The sequence below is a fragment of the Panulirus ornatus genome, chromosome 58 (assembly GCF_036320965.1).
Source record: "Panulirus ornatus isolate Po-2019 chromosome 58, ASM3632096v1, whole genome shotgun sequence".
In the NCBI taxonomy this organism is placed as follows: Eukaryota; Metazoa; Arthropoda; class Malacostraca; order Decapoda; family Palinuridae; genus Panulirus; species Panulirus ornatus.
Genome location: NC_092281.1, coordinates 14,325,162 through 14,342,806, shown reverse-complemented (window position 1 = coordinate 14,342,806; position 17,645 = coordinate 14,325,162). Strand labels below are relative to the sequence as shown.

Below are 17,645 nucleotides of genomic sequence, written 5' to 3'. Positions count from 1 at the left end.
AGCCAGAGCCGTTGTCTGTACTACCCTCGCCCGTACTAACCCGCCCGTCTCTACCCCCCGTGTTGTGCGGCCGACCGCCAGGAGGTGACTGTGAGGATGAACCATGCGAGGAGGGTGAGTTCCTTTAGGCCTCATTTACACCACCGCAGCTGCCCCACCCTCCCACTTCTCACTCCACGTAGTACACCCACCCACCTCGCCACCACGCTACCTTTCTTTAGATTTTCTTCAGCCATCGCTTGAAAAATATTTACGTTTTCTGTTGTATTTCTAGAGAATGCCGTTTCTCTCTCATTTCCTTGTGAATATTCAAACACACGTTTAATTATTACTGCTTATTCCTTGACCTCCAGTAAGAATTTTATCATAGAGATTTTTCCCCTCTTGTAGACAACACAGCCGTCATCCCAAACGCTTGCACTGACCTAATGTCAATTTCTCACCTAAAAACCTTGGCACAGTCTTGTGATTTTAAATTATACATTATGTTCATCTTGTACCGCTGTCCTCTCTGCACTGTGTTGTGAGCTACTGTCCGGGCAAGTTAATACCTTTAGCACCACACTACGGCCCATGACCACCGCGTGGGCCCACGACCTTCGGATGTGATGGTGTGACTTATGAAATGCCTCACAGAAGGGTCAGGTCATCATAGGCTAGGCCATCATACCCAAGGGTCATGCTCAAGGTGCTAACTTCCCTCCTGCAGCAGTAAGTTTCTCCCTCCCTCCCTCCCTCTCTCACCTGAAGACCTGCTGCAGTTACCACTTACCTCCGCTAAAACTCAGCGACACGGTGCCCTGGAGGAGGCGTCGTCGTCCCCTCATACCCCCAGTACCTCACGACCTGTGGTCCCTGGCCCTGGCTCACCCCTTCTCCCTTCCCCCTGCCGCTGACCTCGAACCCCCCACACTCCTGCCCTGGTTTGCATACTGGGATCCTTATGATTCGCTCTGGCTTCTCTTCATAGCTGTAGATATGGCTATGGCTCTTGCTATCATGTTTCTCCTTGCCTGTCACATCGTCAAGATCTTCGTCTGCAACAGTGGTGTCTCATCTGTAGAGCCACGCCCCGTTGTCACTTCTCGTTTCCTGTGTCGCGTCTCTAGACCTGTCGCACCCTTGGCGTTTCAGGCAATTCTGTTTCCCCTGTATCTGACCCTTGTATCTGGCCGCGCGAGCTGACCCCAACAGCAACCTGGTATTCAATCTTCGTAACTGTACGACCAGATATTTTGCCCCGATAGCCCCAGACTTCTCCCTGAGGTCACTCCTAAACCCGTACCAGCCCCGCTCTTCCTTCCCCCAAGACACACAAACCCAATCACTCGTCCCCAGACCTAGATCCTCTTTCTCACGGCTCACACACGCCCTTAATTAGTCGTAAGTTCTTGTCCTTCTCTGTCTTCCCGTTGTCTTAACGAAAGCGATTTTCGCTATTTATTAGAACTGCTATTAGCTCCCACACAGTAAACAGTTGTATTTCTTGTTAATGGAGTTGATATACTCGTGTAGTGCGGCACAGTGCCTGCAGGACGTGATAGCTGACACCAGGGATTACTTTTGTGGTGGTAGTGACCGGCAGCAGTTACTGAACAATGGACGGAGGGGCCTACCAACCCATCCCCCTCCTTATGTATCACACACACACACAGAGCTGACTCTGTGAGGGAACCTCACCACACGGCAGGTATTTCCCAGTCCTACGTGACTGTAGCGTACTTCGGTTATCAACATTTGCTTTGGTGATAACATTAATATCCAGGTTATCATTGGTATCTTGCCGTGTGGTTAGCTGGTACCACCATCGCACGAGTCTTAAGTTCAGTATATACTGTTATATACATCCACACACTAGTGGGCAGGGTTTACCCCTTCACACGGTATACCATGTGAATGGGTTTACCTTCCCAGTACACACGTGTGGTAGGGTAGACCATCACCCCCCCGTAGTGTTACCCCCACCAAGAACCCCTCACCATCTCTCTGCACCTCGTTCTCAACTGCCTCACTTATCCTTCTGTTACCTCCGAAATGATTTTAGTTCTCACACCTTTATACTGCTTATCAACACACCTGTGCCTACCTGTTCTCCAGCTTAGACTTAATTGATATGCATAAAAGACTTTATTCCACCATGTGTTTCAGCTTGACTACAGGTCAGATGTGTAGTGTTGCTAGCTCTTATAGGACGTCCATGGCATAGGGATGTGACTGTGTGTATATATATTCCAGTCTTTTCTCCCGTCACCTTTTCAGCCGTGATCAGGTCATCCTGACCTGCCTGCTAACCTCGGTGCTGACGCTGTAGTTAAACCAGTCGAGTTGAGAGAGAATTCATTCAAAACACTTCTTGCAACTTCCCTTCATCCTGTAGTTGATGGACAGAATAGAAAAAAAAAGAAATACTTAACTTTTTCTCATTGTATGATTGATCGTGGCATTTATAATGGATGGGCAGCTCAAAAGTTTACTTAAATGAGTTGAGGTTGAAAGAGAAAAGATAACTTGACACTTATAACTTCGGTTTTAGTGAGTTAGGTTGAGCGTCTGATATTGTCACGCGTGGTGAAAGATGACTAAGTTTAAAACACATAGTTTTGACCAGTGCTATACAGACAGACGTCTGTTGTTAACATACCCTTCGGAGAGTTTCGACTGCTGGATTCCCATACATTATTGTTTTTACATTTAGTAGTTTTCCTGAGGGAAAATATAAGAATGGCATTCATAAGCGTATTAAGAATATGGAGAACAATTTGATGTATCGAAAAAAAAAGGAATATTGATTCATAATGCTATGAATATACCTATTAAAGAATTTAAAAGTGTTTGGAAAAAGATGAAAAAAAATATATGGAAAAGAATGTTAAAGTTATATACTTCCTTTCGGGGACACAAAGCGATAATCACTTACACAAATTATTAACTTGGAGAATAACTCCAGGTGCAGCGTCTGTCAGCTTCGTTAGCTGATCATATTGGGGAAAGATAAGACTTGTGTTGGTGCTACACCGTATGAAGTGAACTTCGTTGGTAACGTTTCCAGAGGTGGTAACGCTAGTCTTTTGAGCCTCGTGGTCGTACTTAGTGGTTTCGAAACCGCTCTTTTGAATACCACCGTGGGATCATCTCTCTCTGTCGCCAGGTCGACCACGGAGACGTCGGGACTCAAGTGATGTTTTGTTTTCCCTCGAAGACTGGTCGCAGGCACATGTCTTCATCGAGGTCAGGCCCAGCGTGAAATACAGAGAGGGCTAAAGAAATAGATAACACAAGGAAGGAGGCAAGAAATTATCCCATGGGTTTTGGGAGGATATAGAAAACGAGCCTTTTGAAAAAGAAAAAGAATGGTGCAGTTCGTAATTATTCTATAGAGGTAGAAATTGTTTGATGGCATTCCATTGCTGCGTTCACGGTGATGGCATACGGGCGTACAACCCCCACTGCCACCCACCCACCCAGCTAGTATGATGGGCGGCATGGGTGGTGGCTGGGGCGGTGGGTGGCTTCGCCTGCGAAAGCCTCATGACGAGGCAGGAAGGGCCGTCGGGCTGGGCCGCCCCAACCCGCCCCGCCCCGCCCCGGCCACCCAGAAGTTGGACACCCTGCCATAAACTCGGGATACAAACTTTGAACGTCCTTAAAGCATTGGACGCAGACTTTATGTATTTGTTTATTTATTTTTTCCGTGTAGAAAACAAATGACTGTCCGTAAAAATTGAAGACACAAAACCTGGATGAATTCTTTTAAAAGCTGGAAGATATAACATTAAGCGTTCTCTATATTTAGGGTACAGTATTGGACTCTCCATAAACCCAGGATACAAAATCGTAAACTCCATGAATTGGGGGGGGGTGAAACAGGGGGCCCTCAGTAAATACCGAGAAAGCAAAATCCTGACAGCGCATGTGCGGGCTCGGTCGGCTCCCTCGCTCACACGCACGCCAACCAGGTCTAGACGGAAGCCAACAGTCGTTCACCCCGCCTGACCCACTTAGAATATTAGCTCAGGTTCACCCTCAAAATAATAACTTTTACTCCAACACAGTTACCGTGAGGAACCTAACACTTAGAACGCCGCGTTCCCTAACCTAAAACCATTTTCTTGCCACGTTTTCATCCCACACGCATGTATTTACATACCTCCGACTGTTTTCTGTTGTTTTAAAAGATTTTCCTTGCGATTTCCTGAGTGGTTTGTTTATTTATTTATATTTTTTTGTTGATTTTTTTTATACATTTGATTGCCAAACCGACAGGAGGGAGTGGCCATAGATGGTACGTACATAAAACATTTTCTGTTTAGGTTCTGTTACCACTACATTGAATAATGACTTCAAGTGTTTTTCTAACTGAAGTTTATTTCGTATTTTTCTTCTTTATATCCTTCTATAGAGCTAGTATTTATTGTTGTCGTTGATATTATTGTTGTTGATTACATTTACTCTTATAACAAAGTGATAATCACCTGTTGTTGTATATATTTATATATAATTAGTGTAAAGAATGCTAGTTTGGTTCATAGGGTTAACCTAGTCACGACCATCACTATAGCTAGCCTGCCTCCTACCTTCCCTCCCTCCTTCCCTAACTTACACCTGCCATGTACGACTACTTGTGGTGGTCACTAATCGTGCACGGTGGTGCCCTCCTCCCCCCTTGCAGCGGTGGACGGGTCGTGGGCCTCGTGGTCGTCGTGGTCCACCTGTGGTCCCGACTGTCGCCACCACCGCCAGAGGTCGTGCTCCTCCCCGGCGCCCCAGCACGGAGGGCGTTACTGCCTCGGGGACGACTTCGCCTCTTCCAACTGTACCGGGGGAATGTGTCGTGGTGAGTACTACTCTCTCTCTTTCTCTCGTTTCCTTTTTTTTTTTAGTAGTACGACCACCTTGTTGTTACTGCAGTGGGTCGTATGGTTCGGTGAGTACGACCCTCTCCCTACCATTCCCGCTACTAGCCCTGTCCCAAGCCGAGAATGGCGGTGATTGTTATTGGTGCCGTGTTTCCTGCAGTCGTGTGTCCCTGTGTTTGTGTCGCTGCTGGTGCTACGGCTGCTCTGGAACAGCTGCACATGCTGCAGGAGCAGCACACTCCCCGGCCGCTGTGATTATGTGCTGCATTGCCCTTGTTATCTGATGCTCCTGCTCTGGAAGGTGTCTGTGTCCCCTGCTAGGTTGCGTCTTTCATGCACCAAAGGACGAGTGGACTCGACGGAGCTCCGACATGGTGTCGGTTCCACGCTGCTGTCCCATGGCCCCCGAAGTACAGGCACACTTTTAGGGGAGTACGCCGTGAAAATACTGCAGCCATCCACTCTGTAAATACCGAGAGAAAAGCGAATATAAAAAAAAAAGGAAGAGAAATTATTTTATCGGGGAGGCGTGATTTAAAGTTCGTATGTATGTGTGGGTATATAGCTCTGTGGCTGTTTTTATGTGCGTGTGTATACTCACCCCCCATATCTCTCTCTCTCTCTCTCTCTCTCTCTCTCTCTCTCTCTCTCTCTCTCTCTCTCTCTCTCTCTCTCTCTCTCTCTCTCTCTCTCTCTCTCTCTCTCTCTCTCTCCACGCGTGTGTGCGTTCCCATCGCAGCTGTAGAGCATACTAAGGGGGAGGACCGCTTTGCTCCATCAGCCCTGTGTAACAAGGACCTCACCCCCATTACGATCTCAGCTACAGGAGGCTCGCCTCATTGCTATCTCAACTGCACGGTTATCACTCCCATTGTTTTCAACTACAGGGTCTTCATTCCCCCTCTCAGATGTATGGTCCTCGCTCTTATTATCCTTTCAACTCCAGGAGCGTCTGACCTGGATTTCATCTGTTTTCGATTCCACGCTGCACTGTTTTCTCAACTACTGGGCTCCTTCCACATCACTCTTAAATACATCAGGATCGCCAAACCCATTGCTTTTACTGAACGACGACACACCCCCATTACTCTCCTTCAGTTACATCGCCCCATTACTCTCACTGAATTGCCTCATCCCATGTGAACTACATCCCCCCACTCCCCCATCACTCACAGAACCAGCCAACCCTGTTACTCTTTCGCAGTTACGAGTTTTACTGAACTGCCTCACCTCATGCTCACGAGACAGTCTGACCCCATTACTCACTCGCTAAATTACTTTTGCCCATTACTCCTACTGAACTGTACCACCATTACTTTTCCCTGAAATACTCGCATCCTATGAACCACCTCTCTGCAGTATGTGGTTGAGCCATCTCTCGCCCATTATATCCTCACGGGATCAACCCATTCCTCTCTCTCTCTCTCTCTCTCTCTCTCTCTCTCTCTCTCTCTCTCTCTCTCTCTCTCTCTCTCTCTCTCTCTCTCTCTCTCTCTCTCTCTCTCTCTCTCGTCCTTCCCTCCGCATTACTCCCACCGACCTGCCTCATACAACCCTCATTCATCATCCTGTGTTTTGCCCGGGACACAGTCACTCATCATGCCCACGGATGGCAGGTTCACCTTCCGGGGTGACAGCATTTATTAACCCCTTGAGCACGACGGTATGACCTTTGGTTATAATGGCCTGACCCTTGACCTAACCGACCCTCAAGAGCCAAGTCAAGTGCTAGGCCTATGCACTCATGGGCTAAGAACAGTTTTCCCGCTCAAGTATATACCTGTAGGTGAAATGTATATATACATGGGAGAAAGAGAATGTGTTAGGCATATACATCGAAAAGTCGAGTAAACAAATCGGGGCGTACGCTTCGAATACAGGCATATCTAAAGTAAAACGTCGACCGTAATATACTTAATACATGCAGGAACACACGCGTCTGTTGCCTTAACAGTTCAGACTGCGTAGTTGGTGTGTGAGAATAGCCAGGATGTGTATTGTAGCTCGCTAACGTATCCCATCTCGCTGCAAGTGGACACCAGTGCGGCATTACACATGTATATATGTACCTGGGAAAAAAAAACATTTTCCATATTCTGTATGCTCACCCACTCGGTCGATGAGATTCAGCCATGTTTATGGAGTTTATGAAAAAAAAAAGAAAAACAGTAACCCAGGTTTCCCCCATACTGGAAAAAAGGATTGTCATGTTTTCCAGTAAACGAAAATGATTTTTTTTTTTTGTAAATTTCACTTGTTGATACTAATGTTTAGCTCGGCTGAAGGAGGTTACAGTAGTCTGCTTCTGTTTGTTTGTGTTCTGTGGCATCATGACAGCTAAATCACCAGCCTTTACAGCTGTTGGTATAGACCCTTCGAAGCCTGTCATTGCGACTGTATATGTCTTCCTCCCTCACAAATTGCCAACAAGTCAAAGGAAAGATAACGAGCGCATTAGAGGTGCAATTTAAGGCCATTGGAAGGCTTCACTCCGGGGAGTTTGATGTCAGACTCTCATGTTGGAACGGCGGTTGAGCGAGGGAGGGAGGGGATGCCGCGTGTGATGTGTGTGGGGTGATGCCTTGCCCTGACCCGGGAACCTGCTGGGAGAGGACGCTCAAGACTCGACCAGCCAGTCACCTGAAGCTGAGGCTTGTAGTGGTGGTGGTACGGTTCTGTGTGGGTGGCTGTGGTGTGGGAGTGGGGTTATGGTGGTGTGAGGATGCTTACGGAGGTTGCTTTGGTGTAGATGTCATTATGGAAGCGGTAGTGGCATGTACCAGAATTACTGTGGTGTGGGTGAGGAGCCCTGATGGGCAGGTGGCTGGAGCTGTGGTGGTACTGGGAAGTGTCGATGTAATGCCAGTGTCCAAGTAGTGACGGCACTGTATGGTTGATGGTGTGTGGTGTGGCGGGTATATGGGCACGGGTGTACGTACGACAGGTCCGCTGTATCAATGGCCTCATCCGTCATGGTAGCTGCCACACTCCGCTAGGGGGGAGCCGGACCCAACACGGTACGTGGTATGGTAGCGGCTTTTTACCGCACTGAGGAATTTGTAGGTGGGTGAGTAAGAGACAGTTCCTCAAGCGCAGAACGTCTCTCGGTAAATAGATGAAGTGAGTCTTACATTTACTGGTTCAACACTTGGCGAGTGAGGACCACTGCTTATGGTCTCACTTGCTAGCAATTCTATCTTTTTTTAATTTCGAAAATAAGAGTTAGTTGGATTTTTTTTTTTCAACTTGCCTACTTCAGCAGACGTGTTGAGTTAATTTTGATGTTTGTTGAATCTTTGTTGCAGTTTAGATGCATCACATGATTACTTAATTGCCATGGAGGATGTTGAACACTGTCGGAGATTAAGAGTACGTAGCCTGTAGATTGTACCGATAAGGGTATATAAACGATAGGGTCAATGCGAGGTTGTGGCTGGTCCCCCCAATAGACCGGAAGCAAGGTTACCTGTCTGGCCGGAAACAGTCGGGGTCAATGTACCTGTGTGTGGTGGTGACCTGACCGAGTGTGTGCGTGTGTGTGTGGTGCTGACCTGACCGAGTGTACGTGTGTGTGTGGTGCTGACCTGACCGAGTGTACGTGTGTGTGGTGGTGACCTGACCTGAGAAAGATGACACAGGTACACAGTGCCATTCAGACTCCCAGGCCTGCTGCAAACAACCCCAAGACCTGATGCTGCTTTACGTCGACAACCGCCAGGACCACACCCACCACAACCATATCTGTAGCAGGTGTACAACACTTAATATTCTCCACCAGCACGCCAGAGTGACGTTGATCTCCCTCATTCCGACATCCCCCGCAGAGGTGAGATGGAGAGGGAGATTTTTTTTGAAAGGAGGGAGGCTGTGGAGGGTGAGGGTGCCCAGCCTGCCTGCCTGCCGCCACGCTGACACATGTCCTGCTCCTGAGGGGGTCTGACAGCTCTAAGTTGTGACTAGGCCCCACAACTTAGGTAAGGGGGCCCCAGTTTCCAGACGTGTACGATAAGGAGGAGTTTCGGGGCCACCATCCCTCCGACCCCATGCCACTAACCGTAGGAGTGGGTGTAATGAACAGGTTTGCAGGAATGCTGACATGGTCCCAGTGTCATGTCTGACGACAGGTGTGTGGGTGGCTCGTGAGTGTGAAGGTTTCGTGAGGTGCCGCCTCCCACCTCACCTCACCCTGAGTCTCCTGCCACGAGCCGTTGCATGGGATCCTCCTGCAGGGAGGTAGCTTTTCTTATGTATGTATGGAGCGTGCCATCTGCCTATCCGCCAGACACTGTAGTTTCCTGACAGAAACTTGTTGCATCAGACGTGAATTTTCGTAAGTTATTAGAACGGCTTTGATAAATGCAATTTGATAATACACGTTTCTGAATACACTTATGGACTGTGGCGCAAATAAGGTACTTGTGTGAATACACTTGCGAACTATGGTATTGATATACTTCAGTGAATGCACTCACGAACTGTGGTATTGATATACTTTCATGTAATTAATAATCGGTGCTGTTGTTTGAGGACACTTGATCTATAGTCATCGTTATAAAACCTGTGGAGTCGTTTTCTTCAGCCTGTGTTTCCTTCCGCTTTACGAAGGAAAACGTAAATGTTTTCCCTTTGTTTTTCTTCTTCCCGTCACTGAGCACGCTTAACCCCAAAGACTGTGATAATGCGTTTGACCTGATCCTTATAAAGGTTGGATTATCACCATTGAAGTTCAGGGTTTATTAAGAGGGCATTTGACCTGACCCCTAAGAGTCAAGTCAAAGGCTGGCATAGGTTGAACGCATCTCTATACCACCTGACCCATGAGGGCTGAGTCAGAAACCAGTGGTGTCGAGGGTGCAGTGAAGATGGCCTTTGACCTAACCCATAAGGGTGTAGTGAAGATGAGCATGGTGGTGTTTCCCACGGTAGTGAACCTGATGGTGAGGGATGGTACCTGAAGGCTTGCGTAAGTATTCTGGAAGTTGTCTGTCTGCCAAACTAGCCTCCTCCTCCTCCTCCTCCTTTCTCCTCCAGCTCTGACTTTTGTCTCTTGCGATTCTGCCTCCCAGTTCTTCTTCTCCGCTGCACGTTCCACTCATCCCTTTCGGCTGTACCTCCCACCATTCTCATCCAGCTGTACCCCCACTCATATCCAGCTCTGCCTCCCGCCACTTCATATCCAGCTGTTCTTTCCTTCCCTCATATATCCACATCCCACGCCAGCACCACTCAGCCTTACACGCTGGCCACTCCGTGACTAGACTGGCTGCCTCTCCAGTCTCTTACTATGCCACCGTCAGTGGCAGCTCCGGGGCGCCTCTGACCCCTCTAAGCACCTAGCCTACTCGCGCCTGGGGCTGACGCCTGAAATGGGATAGGGCGGGGCTAGGCTGGACGGCTTGTTTGTTGCTACCATTACACTCCTCGCGTGGCACGTACCTCAGCAACCGTGCACGCCAGTTTGAACGCCCTCGTCTTTGGGATGAAGTACCTGCTGGGCATCCTCTCCCTCGGTATCCTCAAGTACTAACATCACAGGTGGAGGTACAAGCCTGGATCCCTGAGTCTTGATCGTTTGAAGGGAGGGAAACAATTTTTACTCACGCAGCTGGACACCGAAAACCATACGCCATGCGGGCAGTCATCTCTCCTGCAGGAGGGAAAGCTGTGTAGGAGACACTGAGGGGGGGAAGAAGAAATGTGCCGCAGAAATAGGATGTGGTAATTCTGTGTAGTTTACATGTCGTCATTACATGGAAGGGGTGAGGAAGGAGCAGTGGCAAGGTTACCCCACGGTCGCCCTGCACGACAAATGGTCATTGATGTTGTTGCTGTTACTGGTGGAACTGTTACACTGCTGTACTGGTGCTGTTGCTGCTGCGGCGAGTGTCCCTGCTGTTACCCCCTGCAGAGGATACCCATAGCCAACGGGAGGGTTATAGGGGTTGTGGAGGAGGCATTCAGCTGTGTGCCATATATTGTCCCTCTCTCCTCCCTCTACCCACTTCATTTCTTCCTTTGTGGGTACTCTATAGCATCTTCCTCCTCCGTGTTATTCTATTTTTCTTACGCCTCCTCCCTCCTCTTTATCCTGCTGAGTCTCGAGAGTCAAGTGATATCCAGAGGTATAAACTCCTCATAAAATCATATGTTTTGCTTAGGTATTTGAATGACTCCGTCCCTGCTTCACCTGCTGGGGCATCTCTCCTGCCTGTCTGCCCTCACCGGACCCCCTGGAGGGCTGGGGAGGTGGTGATAAATGGTGAGTGTGTCCCAGCCAGGTTTCTTGGACCTTGTTAGGATGAGGAAGGCAGAGGACTCTCATTCACGCTTCTTGCCATTATCCTGTACTTCTTCGTACTTGATGTGGAACCTCTCTCTCTCTCTCTCTCTCTCTCTCTCTCTCTCTCTCTCTCTCTCTCTCTCTCTCTCTCTCTCCTCGACGTCTTTCCTTCGACGTGACGTGTTGTCCAGCAAGCATTCCTGCCCTGAATCACCTGGCTTGCCGGCAGGGTCTAGAGTTGGTGTCATGTGTGAAGAAGGTGTACCGTCATACCCCAGGATAACTAGTGCCTCTCCCCGCCTCTCACACACACACACACACCTCACCTCACCTCACCTCACCATCCCCCACTGCACACTTCACCAGACCTCTTATACCTTGGGAAGTGAATTATCTTGGTGCGATCATTATCCTGTTGGGGCAAACGAGCGAGGAAGGGCGTCACCGTCATGCCCCGTCGCCCCTCCCATATATGTGGGTTTAGGACCTCTTCCACCCTCACCCCAAACCACCACCAATCCTTACCCCAGGACCATCCTGGGCCCTGGTCGAGGACCGGAACCGGCGGACTCCACAAATGGATATAGACGTCGACGACGTCAGAGGGTTGAGGATGGTTGTGGTGCCCCGGGCGGGACGATTGTGGTATGGTTACCCACGGTGTTCCAAGGGATCTTAGCTTTTACCCATTGATACCTGAGGCCTGGACCCCTGGACCTGGTGAGCCTTGCAGACGACGCCACTCACTCAGCGCCTGGACCTGGTGAGGCTTGCAGACGACGCCACTCACTCAGCGCCTGGACCTGGTGAGGCTTGCAGACGACGCCACTCACTCAGCGCCTGGACCTGGTGAGGTCTTGATGGCTTTCCTCAACTTAAACCCCTGCTGGGTGCGGGTAGACTGCGCCTGTGGGTACCTGGTTATGGTGTGGAAACAGCAGGACACAAGACTCTCCACCTCCCTCTCCTCCTCCTTACACAGACTTTCTGATTGTAGACTATTTTCTCTCATGAATGATGAATAATTTTTATGTCATGCATACGTATATGTTGACTGAATAGAAGGAGGATCGTTACGAGTAACCAGGGGGCTGGGCCAAGCCTAACCCTCTCCCAACCTGGGGTGCCCCTCCTTTTCAAAATCCCGTTAAGGTCATCGTTATTTATATGTAAGAGGAAATAATGGGATCTCACGAGAGGACATTAATTCTTGTTGCCTTTCTTCTGCAGGTGGTCGAGGGTCGTCGGTGAGGATGTATGGAGACAAGAGCACAACCGAGGAAGGTAAGGAATGCCCCCAAGTTGGAATTTAGTCCAGGATGGCATCGCCTTATATGTAAGAGGTCTTTTTCTCCTGGGATTGGAGTTCCTGTTGGGTGAGATTTTTCTTACTGGGTACGGCATTAGCCGTTGGTTAGAAGCGCGTACACTGCGTAGATACGGTGGGAGTGTTGGCGGACCCAGGCGTCTGGCTAGGTTGCGGGGGACGGTGACTCATCTGCGGGGGAGAACCAAGTCATAACCCTGGCGCTCTCAGCCTCTCGCGTTTTTACTCACCACCGTATTTCCAGTGAGCTCTGTTGGACTCACCCTTCCTCATCGTCTCAACACCATTTTTCCCCTTCGCCCTCCTCCCCCTCCCGATTTCTCCTCCGTACCTTTTTCTCTCTCAGCGCATCATCTGTCTCGCCTCTGCCCCTATCCATCTCGAGGATCACCTTCTTAGGGCAAATTAAAATTCTGTCTTGTGCTCATTACAAGACCTGCCAGATGGTCGAGCTGGGCCTCATCTGCCGAGAAGGGGGTGGGATACACCTCCTTCACCGAGAGCAGCCTCCCTCTCCTCCCAACAGGCTGCCATGTGATGGATGCCTTCGCGTCTTGTCGGAATTTTATATTAGTTTCCGATGAATATAATCAGCCTTGGTAGAAGTCGGCGAATTCTTCGGCTCGACATGTTTGTATTTCGTTTGTGTTTCACTAGAAATATTTTTTCTGTAGGGGGAAGGGATGGGGGTATTAGGGTGGGATACACCGGTGTTGCATGTTTATCTGTCTTGTACGTAAGGGAGAGAGACAAAGGGCAGGAGGGAGAGGGAGGTACAACAAGGCAGCTTGCAGGGATGCGGGTCCACGGCCCCGCCAGTACTGTGATGACTGATTCAAATGACGTCTTATTTATTCACACAGGAAGAGGACTCGTACACGAGAGGTACCCACGTCTCTTAATCTTTCTGTCCGACCATTGCTTGAATTCTTCTCCTCGTTCACCGTTTCTCCTCGTAATTCGTTCTGCTCGCCCATTACTTTACTACTACACATGTATTTATCTTTTTTGTTTTTGTTTCACCTGCCTCTACTCCAGTTTCTTGTTGGGTCTCTCTCTCTCTCTCTCTCTCTCTCTCTCTCTCTCTCTCTCTCTCTCTCTCTCTCTCTCTCTCTCTCTCTCTCTCTCTCTCTCTCATGGAAATGTCGCATGTCGCCCCCAGTTCCATTCTTTCAACGTGGGCAAGTTTATGGCTCGGTTCTTTCTATTTCAGGGGTACACAGAGAGAGAGAGAGAGAGAGAGAGAGAGAGAGAGAGAGAGAGAGAGAGAGAGAGAGAGAGAGAGAGAGAGAGAGAGAGAGGACTTTACAATCTCACACAGGAAGACTCCAGTAATTGGCTCCCTTCAGGTTGATAGTGACATAGCTTAACCTTCCGCGCTCCCAAGCTCTCCATTTTCTTTGGTTGAATTTCATGCCTCATGTTTCTGATCACCGCTGGAGCCTGAGTGTCCTTGTAGGTAGGTTGTCATGTTGTGAGGTCGGCCCGTGGTGTTAGGATGTGTTTGAGATCGACTCATCGGGTGTGATCCAGTCCAGAGATTTGGGTGTCGTATTATTTAGCCTTTGTCCTGAGATCGTCTTGTGGTGTAGTGTCGCCCACGGAGTGTATGAAGTCTTGTCTTCAGGGCTGGTGCATACCTGGTGCAGTCTTCGTGAGTCTTCACCCCCCACAGGCAGGGTCCAGGCGTCCTCCAGTCGTGGAGATGATGACTTCATGGTTTGTGATGGTGGTATGGGTGTGTGTGTGTGTGTGTGTGTGTGTGTGTGTGTGTGTGTGTGTCTGTGTCTTGCTACGTTACATGACTGCATTTCTAAAGCCTGGTCATCTGTCACCTTAGTGATGTGTGGCAAAGTAGATATTTAGTGTGTCTGATGACTGGCGTACTTTGTGTCCGACCATCTCATTTCAGGACACCAGGACCCGACGCTATCACGCCGGTGTTCATTGCCAGTGATGAGGGCGACAGAAGAGGTAGAGTGCAGGGGAAACTCATCTCCCTCCCGGCGGGGGGTCATAGGACAGGGGTCCACTCTCTCTCTCGGCAGGGGTCAAAGGGTGCCGCCCTTTTCGCGAAGTAGCCGACACACTGCCAGAGAGACCTGGGCTTGCATGTTCACCTCCCAGACACCTAATGAGGCAGGGTTGTTAGTGGTCGGGCATTGCGGCCGCGTATATGGAAGTGTCGGGGTCGTGGTGAACACCTTTTTATGTCCTCGTCAGTTCGCTGAGCTGGGGTTCGTTTATCGCGAACCTTGTGTATGATTTCCCGTCAACGGTAGTATATAAATCTTGCGGGTGTGTGATTACTGTTTGTGTGTGTCACGGGGAGAAAGAGTGCAACACTGGTGTTGCCCCCGTCTCTTAACTTTGCATACGCACAGTGCCTTCACCCTGGTGTGTGAATAAACACACACACACACACACACACACACACACACACACACGCTTACGCCAGGTGCCCAATTATCGACTGTGGACGGACTGCCGCGCCCCTGACCCACCAAACCTGGCTGGGCCTGTGTGTGAACCATTGTATTGAGTGTGTGTGCGTTACTAGTCAACAGTTTTGAGAGATGTTCACCCTTGCACTTCCCTGCGCCCAGATTTCACGTGCATTTCCCATACTTATGGAAGGTAACAGTATCCGAAGCCAATTATCATTATATAGTTTTTCTTTACATGACATCATACTGCCAGATTTTCCACGCGTAGATTATAAAACTAACAGATGTGGTAGACATTGTCTCAAAATTCTTTCCCTTAATCATGTGAAGTTTGCAGGTAAACCACGTAGACTCCTGAAACTGTGGTCATCGTCATAGTCTCTGACGACTCCTTTCGACACAGGTCAGTTGACCTGCGGCTAAGATTACATCAAACTGGTCTTCACTGTCTTAAGCGGGACACAGAATGACTCGCCCCTGGCACACATGGGCCTTATGCAGAGGGAGAGTGTTTTTGGTCCAACTTGAATTATCCTTAGCACTTCAAGGAGGAGTTGAATAGAATATTCTTTCAGCTGATGATTGTAGCTTGACGTTGGCTTGCCTTGGAAGGAGGGAATATTATTGTAGCACCAGTTATTACGCTGTAAACACAAGAGTATAAGGTGCTGACACCCACTTTCATAGTGACTCACTCATTCCTCTGACTGTTGCATCCACTGAGCCTCAGCCTCCTCCCTGGGATATTGCTTCCTCCCCCTTCGCGATGCGGTGTCCATTCCTCTACCAGTGGACATCTGTTTTATTTTTTCCTCTTCCTTAAGTTTGCGCAGTTAGTGTTGCTGTGAAAGTGATTGGTTTCGTAATGATAGTATGATGTATTCTTTCTTTCTAGCCTTTTATGTATCCCTGTTTCTCCCACCTCCTCTTCGTCTCTTTATTGTTATTCTTTCTCTTACTCCTGCACTTCATCCTCGTCTTCTGTTACTCCTCCTCCTCCTCCTACATACCCGTTGTCCGTCCCGACCGTGAGCCCTGCCCTCCCTCTCCACACCGCCTGACTCACGTCCCTGTGGGTCCGTGGGTGTGCCCTCCATCCAAGGTACACTTGAGAATTTTCTGCTATCAGTCGGATATGTTATACGAAAAGGAAATTTCCTTCATATAACGTTAGATACGGTCCTCACGGATATACCTATATTTCACTTTAATTTCGTTAAGTGAGGGACGTTTATTTGATAACTAGATATGTAAGAGTGACGACCGAGTAGCATCATATTCTTACGCGTCATCAGGTAATGTGGGTGACCAAGGAGGGAGTCGTGGAGAGGGAGTTGTGCAAGGCCGTGGCCCACACACTGCTCCGTATGTTCCTCCTGCAAGCTTTTAGGGGAAGAGAGGGGAATTAGGTCTCCTCCCTCTACCCTCTCTCTCCCCCTCCTCTATATCTCGCTTCTACCACTTGCCAGCGCCCCCTCCCCCCCTTACCCTAACGCTATACTCTTCCCCTAGTATCCTTCTTCCCCCAGGCCCTTGGCTCACATTAACCCCGTCTTCCTCCCTCCCTCCCCCTTCCCTCAGTCGCTTCTCTACTCCTCCATCCATCGTCTGGCCCCTGCTTCACGCACTGACCTCTCTCTCTCTCTCTCTCTCTCTCTCTCTCTCTCTCTCTCTCTCTCTCTCTCTCTCTCTCCACTCCCAAGATTCCTCCTCCTCCCCCCTTATTTTTTTTTTTTACTCCACTGTTCCACTCACATCCCCGCCATCCCTTCACCACTCCCGTCATCTGTCCCTTCTTTCCAGCCACTCTCCTCTTATTTCTTCACTGCCGTCTCACTCTCTCAGCTACTCCTCTCCTTTTTCCACCCCCTTCCTTGTCCATTTTCTCTCCCCGAGAATCCTTTTCATCACACACTCCCTCTCGCCTCCCCTTCCTCTCTTTTCCCTCTCACCCTTCACACTCACCGCTCTCCCTTACGTTCTCCTGTCATCCTTTCATCCTCCTGTTCTATGTCTCTCCTTGCCTTCTCATATTTTCTCTTCTTTCCAATCCTTCTCTCTCTTTCTTCTTTCCTTCCCTTCCCGTTCCTCTCTGTTCACCCCCCCCCCCCCCCAAAGCGCTGGTAGCGCAACGCTCTGCCATACAGTTCTCAGCATCAGTGCTGCCTCCTCCGCCCGGTCATCAGCAAGCAGCGCCTCACAAGACCCTCTCATCCTCCTCCTCCTCCTCTCTGAATATTGAATAACAGATCCTCCTCCTCCCTCTGAATATTGAATAACTACATATTAATTTGTTCCCCCTTCTCTGTTGGAATTTGACTCTCCTTCAGCACATGTACTCACTTGCATTCTCTCTCTCTCTCTCTCTCTCTCTCTCTCTCTCTCTCTCTCTCTCTCTCTCTCTCTCTCTCTCTCTCTCTCTCTCTCTTCCCCGAATGTTTCCGGGTGCGACCTATTGCCTGATGCGGCGGACGAGGCCCCGTTAGTGTCAAAAATGAACCGTACCTCAAGACTTGGATGCCCAGAGCAGAACCAGTGCTTTGTCACCGGCACCAGTCAGTCTCTCTCTCTCACACACACACACACACACACACACACACACACACACACACACACACACATTATATATATATATATAGATATGTATATATATATATATATATATATATATATATATATATATATATATATATATATATATATATATATATATATATATAATGTGTGTGTGTATA

The 17,645-nt window shown here is 49.0% G+C and overlaps 1 protein-coding gene across 2 annotated transcripts in view; it reads left to right on the top strand.

Annotated features, from left to right (window-relative positions):
• unc-5 overlaps window positions 1-17,645 on the top strand; it is a 568,549-nt gene that overhangs the window by 530,739 nt on the left and 20,165 nt on the right. Inside the window, exons 8-10 of one of the 2 annotated variants that reach the window (XM_071695362.1) lie at window positions 82-114; window positions 4,670-4,834; window positions 12,367-12,420. In XM_071695362.1, coding sequence (XP_071551463.1) covers window positions 82-114; window positions 4,670-4,834; window positions 12,367-12,420 — 252 coding nt within the window. The remainder of the gene's footprint in view (window positions 1-81; window positions 115-4,669; window positions 4,835-12,366; window positions 12,421-17,645) is intronic. The other variant, XM_071695363.1, reaches the window with a different exon arrangement.